The sequence below is a fragment of the Ischnura elegans genome, chromosome 1 (genome assembly GCF_921293095.1).
Source record: "Ischnura elegans chromosome 1, ioIscEleg1.1, whole genome shotgun sequence".
In the NCBI taxonomy this organism is placed as follows: Eukaryota; Metazoa; Arthropoda; class Insecta; order Odonata; family Coenagrionidae; genus Ischnura; species Ischnura elegans.
In genome coordinates this window covers 77360285-77378195 of record NC_060246.1, presented here as the reverse complement: position 1 = coordinate 77378195, position 17911 = coordinate 77360285, and the positions used below count along the sequence as shown (strand labels likewise).

The 17911-nt window shown below is 37.4% G+C and overlaps 1 protein-coding gene across 1 annotated transcript in view; it reads left to right on the top strand.

The window, feature by feature from the left end:
* The window catches only part of LOC124154843 (pneumococcal serine-rich repeat protein), a 353437-nt gene that overhangs the window by 279567 nt on the left and 55959 nt on the right, over positions 1-17911 (top strand). Inside the window, exon 11 of the mRNA XM_046528677.1 lies at positions 16983-17027. Coding sequence (XP_046384633.1) covers positions 16983-17027 — 45 coding nt within the window. The remainder of the gene's footprint in view (positions 1-16982; positions 17028-17911) is intronic.

Genomic DNA, 17911 nt, shown 5'->3' with positions numbered 1-17911 from the left:
CTCTTCTAAATGCGAAAGGATAGCTCCGAAAAAACAGAAGGGATTTGAAAGTGAGACCTGAAGTCAAAATGGGATGTGATGTATAATTGGTTTGTGGTGACAAAGGATACAAATGTGAAGGATAAGGGAAACAAGATAACAGTATAAAAATGTTATACTGCTATCGTGAATATTATATTATATGATACTAATATAAAATTATACTATAACATGGAGTCTTTAAGTAGAACTATGACGTGCAAAGGTGGACAATATTATGTCGTGATGGTTGCTGAATATGAAATATCACGCATACAGTGATTCAAACCAAAGGTTTGTTTTAATAGGTGAGGGTAGAGCTCACCCGTAATTTATCCACGAACTTATTAATATAACGCATTCATGGCATTAGAGGCCTAAGCAACTTCATGTGCCAATTAAACTTAAAATAATAATTTTATTACTAAGCTAACTTCTATCTTTTGCAGCCTCTGTTTTCTCCTCTTACAAATGTCACTATAACAAGATTATCGGTTGGAGATCTATTATGGATTGGGATGGTTTTTACAGCCCTTCCTGATTACGCCCTAGAAAAACATTGCCTTTGTGGGATGGGATTGGTTAAGTGACTGAAGTGTTGCCTTCACACTCCGTGGGCCCAGGTTCAAATCCAGGTAGCGTCCGAGATTTTACATATAACGTTTGATCCCTACTTAACTCCTTGGTGGAGAGCACTTCAAGTTCAGCACACCGTCCGTCGGATGGGACGTTGAGCCGCGCTCCCCTCGGTCCCTATCAGCAGGCTAGCAGGCTAATGCCGACGCCGAGGTACTCCCCACCCTTCATTCCCTACCCTCCCTTCAATGCGCAAATGACCTCAGCTGTCGGTCTCTTCCTCCAAATACCATACCAATCTGACCTCTGCTGCTGAGTCATGATGAGGATAAAGCTTGGTGACCCCGCCACTAGACAACCCTATTCCCATCTCCTATTTTTCCCCTTCCCTACCTCATAGTTTATAGGGGGTCACCACCTCCCCCTAAATCTCTTATACGCCTCCCCTTACCACCTCTATTTCCACTGAGGCAGTGGTGCGGCCTTAGCCCAGGGAAACACGTTTTCGATTCCGAGCGGCTTCCACCTTACATGCCTCGTGTTCTGCCTTCTCTCCTCGAAGCACCACCGTCCTGCATTCCATGTTCCGCTGAACGACATAACCATCTTGCCCCTCACGTACACCTTGATCGAGGGGAAAATTTGGGACTGGCAGCTGAGTAGTTCATTTTTAAGTCGTTGTCGGCCATGGAGTTTTGGTGATGCGAAGCAAAATATTTTTCCCATAAACGTAATGGCGTCGCATATACTTGTGGATTTTTTATTTCCTCTATTGCTGTATTTTATTCCAATGACATGTCCATGAAAATCAAAATCTGCAGTGTCATATGCCCATAACCGAGATCCCGGATGTCCACCGCTTAAGAAATGGCAGGTAAAATATAAAATTTGAATCAAACATGAAAAAGTGCTCTTTCAGAACTCTATAACTTGAGTGAAAAATAAAAAAAACATTTATTACCATTTTACCTTGCTACGCCAAGAAATACGTCGAAAAAACCTTTTGCATGAAGCCATAATGTTCCGATTTTGCGATGACAAATCAGCAAACAAAGACATAATAAACCCATTGAACTATCACCGTATGGGACGTATCCGCGGTTTTAGGTGTATATTATATATTTTTTTTGAACTGTTAGCTTAAAAGCCATGTTTTTTCCGTAATTTAGGAATGACAGTAATTTAGAATTAATTCAAAGTCACCAAGCCCCATCATCTTACAAAATATATATAAGGAGAGAGAATGCTTCGAATTTTGGAACCAAAGTATCACTTCCGCGGTTCTAGTATTAACTCCCATGTTACTATCTCTCTTACAAGCCTCAAATACATTAGCATGTCAAAAAAGGATACTCTATGCCCTATAACCTATACTCCCTGCTAGGTTAAAACAGTTTAGGGGAGCCATCACCAGTGGAACCACTCCCCCAACCCCGCTGTTTCTGCCCTTGCAATAGTTTTTCTTTTTGATAAAAAAAGCTAAAATCCCATTTAAGTGTACCTGAATGGTTATTTTTGACGATTACCTCCTTATTTTGTTTTCAAATTCATCTGTAAGTGATCTACAATTAAATTTGAATCATCTAACTAATGGAATTAAGATTGGTGTTGAAAATAACATGATTTTCTCCGTTTTCTGCATTAAGTAATCATGGAAAAATTTATGTATACTTGTTGAGAACGTTATTGATAAATCCAAAAAAGGATAGTGACCGCGCTATTCTATGTAAAAAAATTTTGTTGAAAATTTTCTTTCATCAAAAGCTTCACCTCCCGAACATAAAATATGATTGTGCTCTATTCTCTTCGTAAGTATTTCCAGTTATAGCCATTTCTAATTTCAAAAAAATACAATACTACTGTTACTTTTATAAATATTTTTGATTTAATTGAACCGTAATCTAACTTTCAGAAGCCAATTATAGCCAACATAATATTATCCATCAGAAATTCGTGATTGGAGAGTCAGAAAAATCCGGCGTGCCTTATAAACCAGTTACAAATTTATAAGAAAAATGTGATTATTAAGATGAAGTCCATTAATTTTATTTTCGTATAATTTTCGTTAAAAGCAATTGAAGGGTTAAACTTTTATTCACAGTGAGAGAGATAGCTGTGAAGAGGAAGGGGTCATGGTAGTTGCGCCTAAGGTGGATGAATGGCGTGGAATAGTCACCGTGTGGCCTGGCAATTCGGTTCTGCATAAAAATGGGACGATGGAGTCGAATGTCGGGCCAGAGTCGGCGTTGTGAAAAGGTGTCTCTATGACGCGGATGAAGAGAGGAATAAAAAAAACCAGCGGGGTTGGAAAAGTAGAGCAGAAAAATGCACACATTCGATCGATCAGTGTCCTATCGCCTCTCATCCTTTCTTTTTTATTGGACTTGGGAGAGAAACGAGCTAAAAAATCGAGTTGGTGCTCTGACTTGAGAATGGTCACTTGGAAGCAGGGATGGCAAGTGAAACGCAAATGTATTGTTTCGATCCGTAGCGAAACGAAAATACTCAAAATTCTTCAGTCGTTTAATTTCGATTGTCGTCCCTGCTTGGAAGGGCTGAAATGGAGGTGAGCAAATTGAGTATTTGCTAGGGCCACCTTTAATATTATTCTCTTTCAATTGCTATCTTTCTTCTTCCTCGATGTTATGTAAACTACCATATATATGGTTCGATTAATAGCCATTAACTCATTCAATGCAAGTCAAATTGTAATTGAGGACCCTGGAAGTCAAGGGGGATAAGTGCAAATTTTTATTTTTGGAGATAAGTACAGATAATGGCTGGTGGCGTACACAATACTATTGTGGCAAAGGGATACAAGTGAATCACTGATAAGTATATAAATATAGATTCAGTAATTTAATTTTATCCCCTTGTTACAACAATATAGTGTACCCTACCAACCATTGTCTGCCATTATCTAAAAAAACAGTCCATTTATCCCCCTAGACTTCTAATGTTCTCAATTGTCCTATCTTATGTCCGACACCGAAGTATGAGACGCCCTCGACTCATTAGAGTTCACGAAAGAACAGTTTTAATGCTCATACCACAATTTGCGGTTTGAAATATACCACATGCGCTGAACAATGCCTGATTTGTAGATAAGGCACATAGTTTTTAATCCATTACCGCACATTATTGATGGATTCGCTCATTTTTCTGTATTGGTACAGTATTAGTCAACGTGGCCTTTGACTTTTTGGTTGAAATGTAGTTATGGCGAGAAAAGCCCTTTAGTTTTGGTATCGATAAATCCATGCCTTATTATAAGTGCGGATAGAATTTCCTTCCAGCCTCACATTTAAGCCTTTGAAATATTGGCATTAAAGTCAATTTTTCTTCGGAAGAAGACTGGAAATCACAAAACAATTCACATAAATCTATTTTTTTCACTTTCACATTTCGTTTTTTTACTACCATCGTTTCATGTTTTTATTTAACCGAATTAAAACATTGAAAAAAGCTTTTATTTAATCGGATTAAAGACATGAGTGTTTCCCTGTAGAACCACAAACATTTATTATTCTTTGCTTTGAATATTTATATGTACGAATTATGCTCATATTTTTCCTTGAGATTTATAATTTTTCATCATTATAGGGTTGTAAAATTTTTATTTAAACAAAACTTTTGGGCAACGCGTTGAATTTTTAAGTATTATCAGAGATTTAAGCAGCAAAAAAATAAGCCTCTATATAGAGCCTTCCAATCTCACCATCCGTCTCTCCTGTCAGTCAAGGGATTCCTGTTCCATTACTTCCGAGAGCTAATTTCCCCCTCAGGAATCACCTCTCGCCATCGAAACTTTTTTGTTCCTATTTTTTGTCCCCCTCTGAGAAATGTGGTTGAAACAAACATCCCCACCATACGGAAGTAGACTGATGGATAAAGGACTGGATTGAGGCAGCTGTAGGGCAAAAAAATTCGAAGTTCCAGTAAAAATTAGTTCCAGGTTTAAACGAGAATAACTATATGCTATCTAAAAGTTTAATCTGATAGAGATGGATAAATATTAGAATGATTGTTAAACATATATATGTTATTTTTTTAATTAGAAGAAAAATATCCCTATTTCTATGGTCGACTTTCATATTTGTTAATAAGTAAAAAACTTATATTTTACTTTGAAACTAATAACATATTATTGTGTTTGCATTCTAATCTTGCCATAGAAAAGGCACCCTTTCTGTCATTTTTCATGGAAAATATTTTTTAAGAAATTAAACAACTCCTTCGATGAAATACAGAGAGTAACTCGTGTGAAAATGACTTGAACATTAAGTTATTGCTACGAAATAGGAAGAGAAACCATTCCACAATAAATATTTATCCACTACCTCCTTTTATGAGTCATATTTCCAGTTTATTTTTGATGAAATTTACACTGTGGAATTCACTGCGTAATTTTGTGATCGTTTTGAAGTTTTACCTTCCCAGCTTAAGATAAAAAATAATAATCAATGCAACATGATATTGATTTAGTTCAATCAGGCTGAAAGTCCAACATTACTAATCAGTAAAAAATATTCATTTTTTTATAAATGAGTTTTGCACTTTTCTTCTGCGTAATGAACCGATCCGAATGGTAATGTTGTGGTATCTTAAAATCTCAAAGCGCCTTTATCAACACCATACCTATTTCTATTGGAGAACAAGCAAAGGAAGAGATGGAAAGAGAGAGAGACCGTTAGGAGGTGGTGGAAAGATTTTATATGTTATAGAAAGTAATCAATTTATAATATGACTGTTGCAAATGGCATTGAATGAGGAATCTGCAACAGGAGTAGAAGTTTTGCATGGGAGAAAATTTTTTAAATATAGATTGTAGATAAATAGTTCTCATGTTGGACTTGAGATGGAAAGAAATACGATGTTGGAACGGAGACGTAGGAGGATCCAAAGATTTTATTATTCGTTCTTAAGTTCAGCGTTGAAATAGACTGCCACTTTTGCTAAAATCGATACGGAGAAAGATAAATTATCATTGCATGTGGGTTTATTGAAGTGTCTTAATGGAGTAGCCATCATAGCACTTGTCACGTTGAACTTGAGTTTATACTCACGTAGTATTTATATCGAATCAAGATGCTCAGTCGCGATTTTCAGTCGGAGAAACAGTTGCCCAGGAATAAATGAAAATAATAGCGTCAATGTGGCCTTACATTTACCAAAAGTCCAGGCAAAAAAATGTGCATTCAACTTCAATACCACTGTGACAAATAGAAAATAAGTAGAAAAAAATACTTTAAAAAGAATCTTGCTACTTCTCCTCCGTGCTTGTCATGCGTGTAATGATTTTTAAAAATCTATCTTGATGGCATACACAGAAGCTGAAAATCGCCCTAGTTTTTACTTACTGTGAGTTAGCATCGATAAATTTTATTGGGAGGTGACTTGTGCTTGGTAGATGTGAAGTAGGCAAATGCGGAGGGTGGGTGTGGAAGAAAAGGGCTGCAGCGTTTTAGGCCTCCCTCTCCCTAACTGGAAGTGTGTCCGAAGTGATTTTGAGGGGTCTCAGCCTGCTTGCTGGTTGTGGGGGAGGAGGGAGTGATATTAGGAGGGCGTGGGTGGCAGTGGAAACTAGTTTGCCTCGGGTAGCTGGAACTTTCGACTCTGTCATCTACTTCTCTCAGACCCTTTGAAATTATCCTCCCGTCCAACTCGATGGGTAGTGTTCACGAAGTGAAGAGTCTTTCGTAGGAGTATTCCGTTGCAAATCTTTTTTCCATCCCGGTGCCGTCTGGGTCCCGTAAGTGTCGTTTAATTCACTTATCCGAGGGCCACTCAAGGGTCGTTATTCGAGACCGATATCGGTGTCTCCAGAGTGAAACAATGCCCTGAGAATTAGAAATGCCCAGAGGAAATCGTTGGCAGTGGATCTAACTAAATCTTTATCACGAGGACCAGGGACAATGAGACGCACTTATCTTTTCGTTATCATGTTACTTGATTCAGTCATTACGGAATATAAAAATTTGTCATTCCTCATATATTCGAATTAATGAATAGAGTGACATTCGGAACAAGAATTTACGTAGAATCAAAATTTCATAATTGTGCTAATTCGATTTTAGGAAGTCACAGCGTGACAACGAAATAATTCGGTCTTATTAGAACAAAAAAGATACTTTCAAATAGAATCCTACTACTTCTCCTCCGTGCTTGATATGCATTTTATGATTTTTTATTTGTCTTGGTGGCATACACAGAAGCAGAAAATCGCCCTAGTTTTTGGTTACAGTGAGTTGGCATCCATAAATTTCACTGCTAGGTGACTTGGTAGATGTGAAGTAGGCAAATGCGGAGGGTGGGTGTGGAAGAAAAGGGCTGTAGCGTTCACGTCACTCTAACTTGAATTATTACAAACCAGACACATATTCTTTAAATTACAGTACGAGTCGTGCATCTATCGTGAATTTGACGATAAAGGTCTTACAACATGCAATATGTCTCTCGATAAATTTAGCAACGTCCTTCCCACTGCTTAATTTCAAGATTAATTTGGGTTTTCCTCAAGTAACGGCTACCTTAAGCCAATTTATGCCATTTTAAATTGTTTTGGACCCACTGACGCTCATTTTGAGTTTTCCACTCCATAGTTACGCCAAGTATATATGTAATCAATTTTTTGTATCCAATCAATCAAGTTTTTTCGCAAGGCTTATCGTCTATTATTCTCCGCAGAGTAAACTCCAGAATATGAACAGTATATAGTCGTATTTCCAATTCTATGCCTTAAATGATATAGAACGCGGTCTATATCCACGTGAATTCGATATTTTTTATTTTGTAACTGCGCATAATTATTTACTTTAGGCTCACATTTGTTCCCACGCTGCAAATTCCACTCATCTTTTTTTTTACAGAAATCCCAGGATTTTGGGATGCGTGGAGACTGTTCATCCTCATTAAAAGTATGCCATGTAAATTTTTCTTTCACTGATGGATGTTTGCAGAAGAGAGACCTTTTCAAGTAATTTAAGTTCAGGGTTTTTAGTAGGTATTTATTTGAAACGAAGTTGCTTCTTAACTAGACATTTGTCATTTTTTGTTTGGTTTTCTTTTGGCTTCAATTTAAATTCTTGTTCGAGGATAATGCAAACCAACCCTTTCACCGATTCAGCTCCATTGAGTGTAATACGCCTTATATTGGATTCCGCATTTTCACTTTGAAGCTATTTCTGAAAATACACTGGAGACGTTTCGTCTGGCTTCCCAATCATTTGAAGGTAATTCTCCCTCGTAGGATTCTTGTGTTCTCTTTCCAGGCGTGCATATAGAGTGGCATCAAGGGATGCTGCCAGCGTTAGTTTATTTCGCCGGAATAGAGGCCGTCTTTCTCTTCTGGCTGCTTTGAAGGAAATGGATTTCAACCGCCGTATAACTCAAGACACACACCTACCTCCAACCTTTTATTCATCTCTTTCCTCGCATCTACAACTCTCATAAATGATCATTTAATTTCTTCTTCTTTATGTTCCTGCAATCCGCTTCTTTGTTACTGCTAAACGAGATATTCCACTTCTTTACTATTTATTTTGCACAAATGTTAAGAAAAGACTTCGCTGTTTCACAAAATAAAATATATTTGGGACCGGTTTCGATACAGCGTATCATCATCTGGCAATTACAAGTATCAGTACATAGAATTTATATTGATAATGGGTACTCCGAAGTTCTCATTGACAAACTGTACCACCAAAAACAAAAACGACTCGCACTCAACCTTATTTACACAGATAGGGGGAAAGATGATGACACGAAATGGCGTAGAATCCCCTATCTCGGTCGTATATCCAACAGAACCGGAAAATTACTACCAAAAGATCAAGTGAAGGCTGCCTTCTACAGTAGAAATACACTGGGCAAACTGTTGGGCAGTGCCAATCACAAAATTAGTGCCGGAGAACACAGCGGAGTATATAAACTCCGATGCAATGACTGCAATTCCTGTTACACAGGAAAAACTGGACGGAATTTCAACATCCGGGCCAAGGAACATCGTTCATGTTTTATTAACAACAAAGAAACCTCACACTTTGCCAAACACCTCTTGGATTCCGACCACACAAGCGATTTCGAACCGATAATCCTACATAAAGAAAACAACGGCCCAAGGCTTAACTCACTCGAGCAGTTGGAAATTTTAGTGGGCCAAACCTCACCCAACATAACATTAGTTAACGAGCAATTGTATTCTCACCATTCACCACTTTTCAATGTTTTTTCTGAGAAACCATTACGGATGCCACTCACCAATCCATAACACCCCTCCCCGTATTTCGTCATCATACACCAACCCTCGGCTAACCCGTGCAGTGACCCATCAGCGACGTACTTCCCAAACCTACCTTCCCTTCCCTTACCCCCTTCCTCATTGCCCCCCCCCCTTTCTCCACCTCCACTCCACCGCCCCTCTAACGCCTTCAAGGGTATAAATTCTATGTACTGATACTTGTAATTGCCAGATGATGATACGCTGTATCGAAACCGGTCGCAAATATATTTTATTTTGTGAAACAGCGAAGTCTTTTCTTAACCTTTGTGCATCATGAAGGAGTTTCACCATGTTACGCCAACCACCATCGCATTTTTTTACTATATATTTATTTATTGCAGTTTCTCCAACAATATAAATCAATAACAAGAAAAAACTCAAAACTATCACTAATGAAAAATATATAATTTTCTCAGATTTACAAACTGCCATTACACACTTTAAATACTCTGATCTTGGACCAAATATTCCAATTCTCTGGAATCTGTTGTTTATGTTGCACATCCTCTTGAGAGGTGAGTTCTCGCCAAATTTAGTGTGGCATCCTTTCCTCAAAAACAGTCTGTGTTTTCTACAGCACACTTTGGGAGCATAAAATCTATCATCTCCATCAACTGTGAGTCAGTCACAGTATTTAAAATAACATGCAGATATATGAAATCATTTATACACCTTCTCTCTTCCAGTCTCTGCGTACCATACGCGTCCATCGGTCTTAGTTAATATTTTGTTCTGATATTTTTTTCGCTAGCGAAATTCGAGCTATATTTTTACCCGGAGAAAACAAATTTGACGTGAGATATTTTTAATGAGAAAAAAACACTTCAAGTTTTCAAAGTATACATTTGGTGTTGAGAAAATGCTAAAATAAAAATCGGGTATTGGAGTGGATAAAAGTCTCGTTTGGACAGAGTGAATATGAATGTTAGGAGAGAGCTGACGACAAATTTAAAAATGTTATTTTCTTCCTCACTAGTGCTCGATTATTATAAGATATTTTGAAACAGCACCCCTCTCATATTCTTTATAGTGAGCCCATCTTTTCATAGTTTCTTGTCCTCTGCATCCATCATTGCCCGTTCCTATATATTATCCGAGACCTATCTTTGCCCCTCGTGCCATCCAATTGTCTATCGACTTTATATTCAGCATATCGATGGCTCAGGGCCGTATTCTTAGTGGACCCTACATATCCGTCCCTACATAACAAAAGGCCCCTACATGCGTTTCTCAGTCGACCCTACATAAGTAGTGGGGGGTAATTCCGTCGTCAAGTTCTCTGAGATGACGTAGATGATTGTGCAGTGCTAATTTTACACTCTGGTGGTGTAATGGAACTAACTATGAAACTAAGAAAAGACGACCGAAAATTTATGACCGAGCATATTGTTTTTGTAGGGTGTAGGACTGGTTCAGCTACCTTACATCAAGTAGGGCCCGTTTAGTTCAAAAAACGGCCATATGTAGGGCTTGATGTGGCGTATGTAGGGCGAGATCGGTTTATGTAGGGGCTGATGACGTATCCAGGGTCGGTTGGCCCTACAGGGTCGACTAAGAATACGGCCCTCAGTTCTAACAACACGTATCTCAAAAATAGCAACTTTTCAAGAGAGAAAAAGAAACTGTTCATATTTTTAATTGTACTCTGAAAATAAAAACCAAAAATTCATGAAACTAAAAAAGAAGCATACATTTGCAAACAAAGAGTTGTTTTTTGCTTGATTTTTATGTCATTACACTTTGTTTTAAATACCTTTCTCAAACCGGCCAAATTTTGAGGTACGTGTTGTTAGAACTTAGCCATCGATATCCTCATTTCATTATGTAACCGATTAAGTTGTTCTGTTTACTTTTTATCTTTTTCAATCAAACTTCACGACCCTCCCACTCTTCTTAGCTGTTATTAGGTGACAAAAAACTGGGAGTAGTTTATGCGGTAAATATTAGGGGTTTGTTATTTTTCCCTTGATATATTCTCTCATTCCCTTTAAATCATTTCATTAAATGCATATTCATGATTTTGATCTCCTTTTATATTCATGAAAATAATTCTCATAGAATTTTTCTACTGTTCTCTTTTTGGAGCACCATTATTTCATCTCATATATTTTTATACTAAACAAATTCATTTATTCAGCTCTGATTTGGGCTCAGGTAGGCTCCAATTTGCATTTTTATGTCAAAAGCTTGTTATTTTAACGAGGAAAAGGAGGTTTAGAGAAGATAGACTTATCTTTCGGCGTATAATTAGAGTTTATTGTGCCCAGGGACGTTCGGTCGAGAAGTACGTCTCCATTCAAAAGATTAAGCTCTCTTCAAGGCGTGCTTAGGCCCACTCAAGTCGGAGGAGGGATACACTCCTTGGGATCCCCGTTTCTTCCTGCAACCTTCCTTAAAGCATCGTCTGAGGGAATTGAAACTAGTGATTATGCCTCAAGTTCTACCAACTATTCGCGGGAGCGTGGGCTGTTTGATGTGGATAATGAAAGCGTGGGAAGGATCCTCCTTGAATAAATTTCTCATTACCCGACCCTGTTTTAAAAACTTCATCTTTTGGGCCTCGACTTGGTTCGTTTTCATTGCAAAACGTAGGATTTAGTTAATGGAATGCCACTATTACTTGATAATTTCGTTTTGAGAGGAGCATCTAATAGATAGCATCCCGCCGCGCCGAAATGGAGTGGTACCTGCTCCTTCAAGTACATTCCGTAATAATAACTGTTTCTGAACCCGGTCACGGCGAATTTAATGTTTATTCTATGGTGAATTGACCAATTTTAAACTCTGGAAAAGTGCCTCACTTTGCTTTGCTATGAATTCGTGTGATTTTGATGACCTATTAAAATACCATGCTCCTTTGCCTAATTACTTTGGCAATAATAAAGGTATTCTAACGGTAAAGGTAGATTTACATGGAGCATTTATCAAAACATTCCCTTGTGCATAAGGCTTTTATCATTACTACTCAATCAGTCCTTATCAGTTTAATTTGTTTATAAATTCTATACTCCAACTCTCCGTTCCCCGCTAACTTAATATTCTTTCGTTTTTTGCACGGATTTTATCATTCACTTCCCGTGCAGCGCCAATTGCATCCGCACCCCGTTTCTTATCCTCTAATACCATTTTCAATTACAGCCATTCAAAATCAGTGGTGCTGGTAAATTTGAAATTATTTTATTGTTGCAATGCAAGCTGCAAAACCGCCGAAGTCGCTGAGAATTTTATGTAAGATAGCATGGGAAACGTTATTTCCGAGCTGTTGTGAGGGCGAAGAGACTCAGATATTGTGTGCTCGGAAAAATGGGGAACATCAGGCCGGTCCGTTCAAGAGCAGAACCGAGTCTGCAATATAACTCTCGAAGTGCTTTCCAAATAATAGCAACGCAAGGACGGATCGGAGTGCCTCTGTAAAACCACCGGTGCATGTTCCTTGCAATTGGAATCCGTCGGCGTTATCTCCTTTCCAATACTGCCCTTGAATCATTCAACATATCTGATAGTCGGGGAAACTAAATGGTTTTATCCATCTTCAACTATTTCGCTGTTTGCTTCCACTCGGGATATGTTCCAGTTCATCGGAAAAGTTTATTCTGTGCAATATTCGTGTTCGCTTATTTACTGAAAATACGTAGGTATTAACTTAGGAAATTATTTTATTTTTGGCTCGATGGCGTATTTTTAGATTTATTTTCATTCTTACACTCAAATATTGCTCAGTACTCAAAGTTTCTTTCCTTTATACCTTTTTTTAGTGCTACCATAAATACCTCCTAAAACGATGGAAAATTTAGCCATTTGCCGTATTTAACAAATTATACGTGATGGATACCCCTAGAATTCTCTTTTTTTTCAAATTATCAAGATAATCTTGGATACTGCTGCCATTTTATTCGCCTTATAAACTAAGATGCTCAAGTAGGGCGAATAAGGGTCACTTTTTTGCCATCAGCGGGTAAGACCGATGGCCCATTCTTCATTTGCGTGTTCATGGCATTTTCAAAGTCGCATTTGGCACAAATTTTGATAAAAAGTTTTAAAGGTGTGAAAGATTTGGAACCTTATGTCATCATTATTTCATAAATTATGAACTGTGAAGGGACAAAAATAAAAACTGCGCACTGCTGGCTAATTATAACATACACTCGATTCATCATATGGTCGTGACCGTGATCCCAGGGAGTAAAACGTATAAATAGTCAGCGTATGTATCACTGGTTTTTTTTGGCTAAATAATGTCCATTTAGAGCATTTATGAATGGTCATCTGAATTGACATGTAATCCGAGGCCAGAGCAAAAGCCATAAATAGAGTATTTCTTATTTTATTTTTATTTTCGCTCTTATTTTCTAAGGTTCTGGAGATACATTGATCTAATTAGATCTTAAGATAGATATGAACTGTCTTCAAGAGGACATTTTCCATTCCTCTTTAAAGCATAAAAATGTTATTGACGAATAAACACTGTCCGTAGGAAAATCACGACTTATGTAGCCCGCAACGCTTTCTCGTTTCTATCACCTTTTATTTATTCAGCCCTTACGGATAGACGTTATCGTAGAAGTCGTATCGTATAATTACACGCGGGTTAGTGAACTTTGACTATCTGCCCTGGTACGTGTACACCCTTAGTATTTACCCATATATTAAAATATCCGCGTACTTAACGTCATTAGGCGTGGGGATTGAGATTCCGGTGTGCAAGATCTGAGCATCTTGACTGTGGCCGTCTCGATGTCCTCCTAAGTTATCCCCAGCCTCCCCCCATTTTAGCATTTTTTTCCTGTTCGTCCCTTCTCCTCCGTGGCTCTTTCCCCTCTCCATCACGTATTTCCTCCTCATCCGTAGTCTCCGCTCCCCCTTGTCCCGTTTTGGTCTTCAGTTTGGACTCTTCCAGTCTCTCTCCTCCTCCCACGGTCCGTGCTCTCGTCCTGCGCTTGCCGATCGAAGGCTTTCAGGGCGTCCCATTCAATCGCAACGCTCTGTTGTGCCGCGTGCATCAATTCGATTCGGGGAATCCCCTCTCCCCGCTTTCCCGCCCATTTTTCCCGCCTTCTTCTAGTCATGTCCGTTTTTAATGACCAGCCGTCCGCTGCAGCGTGGAATGGGTTAGAAGGGACTTCGTGAGATGCGATTATGGTTCTGGGTTCCGCCAAACACTCGGCCGGACGAATCGCTCCCTTTTCGACCGGTCTGTTTTCGTGACGTGTTGTTTGTTAAAAGCCTTTACAATCTTCTTGTAATTTTAAAACTCTCAACTTGGAATATTTTGCCTCAGTATTTTTCAGATACAAAGTTTTCATCTATGAGATACGATCAAATGCTGACAGACGTCATCTTGTTGGCTCTGAAATTTCAAAATGATAACTGCAGTCTTAAATTAATAATTTGCTTGTCCTAAACGATTTATTTTCCAGTAAAAACTACTAAGTTTAAGGAAAACATCATTCCTAGTCTTTTTTTTCCTTTGAATTACTTTTTTAAACTCAAGTAGCACATTGAAATTTGAAAGGAAGTCTAGGGTAATTTTTTACCAAAGTTTGCTTGCATCTAAGATTTTACAATTTTATCTCAGTGTTTTCTCAGATTTAAAGTTTTCATCTTTATGATAGAAGCAATTTTTTTTAAATGTCCTAACCAATATTCATTTCATAAGTCAAATTGAAAGCATAAAAAAGAATAGGTACGGTTGGTAAATTAGGCAAAATGCGACCGGTTGAGCATAAGCGATGCGTCCCATTTAAGATTTTACACCGTCAAATAAATTCATTGTCCATTTCGTCGAAGTTTCGAAATACATTATTCTCAGTTTCACGAGGGTTTCATCGACATATTATCTTCTGTTGCCTTCCTTGCTCATCTAAGAGCTTCTAAAACCTCTTTGTAAAGGAATTTATAGTAACATTTCGAATTCGTGGCGGAGTATAAAGACTTAAGTCTTCGAAATTACTAAGGTATCATGCTGTGAGCAGCACTGGCCTTAACAAAAACTTCATGCGTATGGAAATATCTGGTTTAAACTTTCTTTTTTGTTGCTTTATAGATTGCCATAATCTACAAAGGTCATTATTTTTAGTTTTAATAATAAAATATTTTAGGAAGCGTAAATGCCAAGCCACTTCATCTCACAACGGTCTTCGAGACTATAAATTTAGTTCAAATGCGACCCGCGGCTAGTGCAATAATTTATCTTGAAAATACTTTTTCGCTTTTTGAAGCTTTGTGTGTTTTTATTACTTACTCGAATTTTTAACCGCATTATAAATCGTTTTTTCTCTCCTTCTGTTTGCAATTTCTTCGATAATAGTAATTTTAATATTGTAGGTAACTACTCAAGGAACTGTCAAATTTCAAATCAAATGTTTCATATAAGGTACATAGACTAAGTATTTCATTTTGACTTTTATTATTTGAATTTTAATGAGCTAATATGGAAAGGTAAAATATTGGGTGCAATGTTTGTGATTATCATTTTGTGCTAATCATTTGAGAGCTTTATTTCAGGGTTTCCATAATGTATGTATGTGCCTTCAATATGTCTGTCGTTTTAATTTTTCAAGGCTTCCATGGTTTGTTAAAGTCTCTGATCAGTAAATTATTCATGAGAACTTTTTTCTTGCCTTTTTACCATCAAGTACTCTCATATATTTATAGTATCAGAGAAAAAATCTTAAATATCATAATGACATTACTTTGGAAGTCAATTACAGCTTGCAGAATCTCCAAGTTGGTTGCTGTGATATGATATTATTTCATATGATATAGTTTCATTCTGTTAATTTTAATGATGGTGTTAAATTGAATTTGAAATTAAGTGGTTTAGCAAGTAATTCCTGTGAATATTTTAAATGAAATCAGTTTTGATGATTAAATCTCCCACCGTGTTATTAGCTGGCAGTGACGTTCGTGGGCATTTCTAATTTTATTCACGAAATCATCATGTACATGATGTCTCCTGCCACTCTCTTTACTCCTTAAATTATTAGCAAATTATGCTCAAATTCTATGGCCAGCTTCTATCGCGGAGAGATTTTTACCAAAGAACTTTGCTTGCATTTTCAACTTTTCTCAATTTAAATCTCTACTTCAAATATCACATTACCTAAATTTCAGCAACTTCGTGATCATTGTGGTGAACAGTGAATTTTTTCTTATGATTGCTTTATTATTTGTGTCTAAACATTGTGATTGCAGCCAACTGGAGTAGTGTATTACTAATTCCATTTCCTTTTTTTTGTTTCTTTTCCTTTGGACTTGCGGGATTCCTTCCCACACCTTTCAATCTTGTACTCGTCTCAACGTCGCCGTATCAACCGATTATATTCCTTGTTCCTTCACCTCCCGTTTTTACACACTATACTCATTCCATCGACCTTTTACCTCCATCCCCATGTATCTGTCTAATTGTAATTTTATGCGTCTTTCTCTTCTGAACTAATCCACACTATCTCCTTTCTATGAAAACTACTTTTTCTTTCTTATTCTTTCTACATCAACGTCTACGGTGTGCATGTAACTTTCATCTCGTTTCCTTTCCATGTTCTCTATCCATGTGTTTACTATTTTACAATATCATTCTGATGGTATCATCCATTTCTTCGTTCTGCTCTTTCCTGTACCGGACGGGCTTCCCATCTTACGAATTTCACAATACCCTATTCACGATTCCTCGTTTTTACTTTCTTGGACGTTTGATTAAATTCAACGAATTCTGTTTTATCTATTTCTGTCCACTTTGGACTGCTAAACTGCTATCCTTTCATTGGTTATTCATCATTCTCTTTGTACTCACTTGAAACTTGTGTTCACCCGAATATAATTGTCTTCAAATTTCTCTGACCCTGTGTAAACTCAATTATTCTCGTGGAATATTTTTTTCCTTCTCTCTCTATGTTTTCTAACTGTGTAAAACCAATTATTTGTACGTGATTTTATTTTTTATGTTGTCTTTCTTATACGTGACTAAAAATACTTTTGTCTCACATTTTCTTAACTTTTTTTCCTCACCCCATCCCTTCAATATCTTCTCCTCGATGTCCTCGTACCTGACCTCCCCGACCCATTCATGTCATTGGGACCTTACAATCCTATTTGCCCGCCTCTACAGAAAGAACCAAATGTACCACGCTGTGTCCACCATCATGTCCATGAGGTACAGTAGATTGAATCTTGAGAAAAAGAAAGCAAAAAAAAAGAGTGTAGAGTAAAAGAATTAATATGAGCAGCACAAGCGGACGCACTCGGAATGGGCGGCTCAATGATAATTAATCTGTGTTCTCGCTTCACTGCATCCGTCTAGAATCGTGTGCTCTCTTTCCAAACACAACCATATCCCATTTTCTCTCCACCTTCATCCCCTTCACCACGTTTCTTCACCCATCGCATGACTACCGTTTACTGCAGGAGTGTGTTGATTCCGTCATGGAGTAATATTTTCAAACATTTCTTCGTGATACGGTTTAATGCTGTAAAAATAACACAATTCCAATTTCACACTAGTATTCGTTAGCTTGTCGTATTATATTGCCAATTTTCTTACTTCGTATTCCATACACTTAGTAGAGAATTGATTCCTGCGAGTGGAAAGTTTGCAATGGAAATGTTAATCAATTTTCATAGCTTCCACTAAGTTTCGCCTTAAATACTTCTCCAAATCAAATAATTTTAAAGATGTGATGAAACTAAAACATGATAAAAATGTTAATAAAACTCGCTGGAATTCCAAATGAAGGGTTTAAGTCAAACTAAAGTTAGTCTTCGTTTTTGCCACGAAGGAAAAAACGTCAGTCAGTGATATTCATCCTTTTCAAGTTTATCATTTTTCGTTTTAAACGTTTATGCTGCCTGTTTTCTACCAAATGTGTTTGTGATGAAAATTTTACAATTACATGTATGATACCGTTTATACTCGTATTTTATCACTATATCATTGTATTTCCCCAGTCATTCTCTCCATTCTGCTTAATATTGGTTTTCACACTAACCGAAATTATATCAGACCCTTTTATTTACCCCAACTTCAATTACATGCATCGT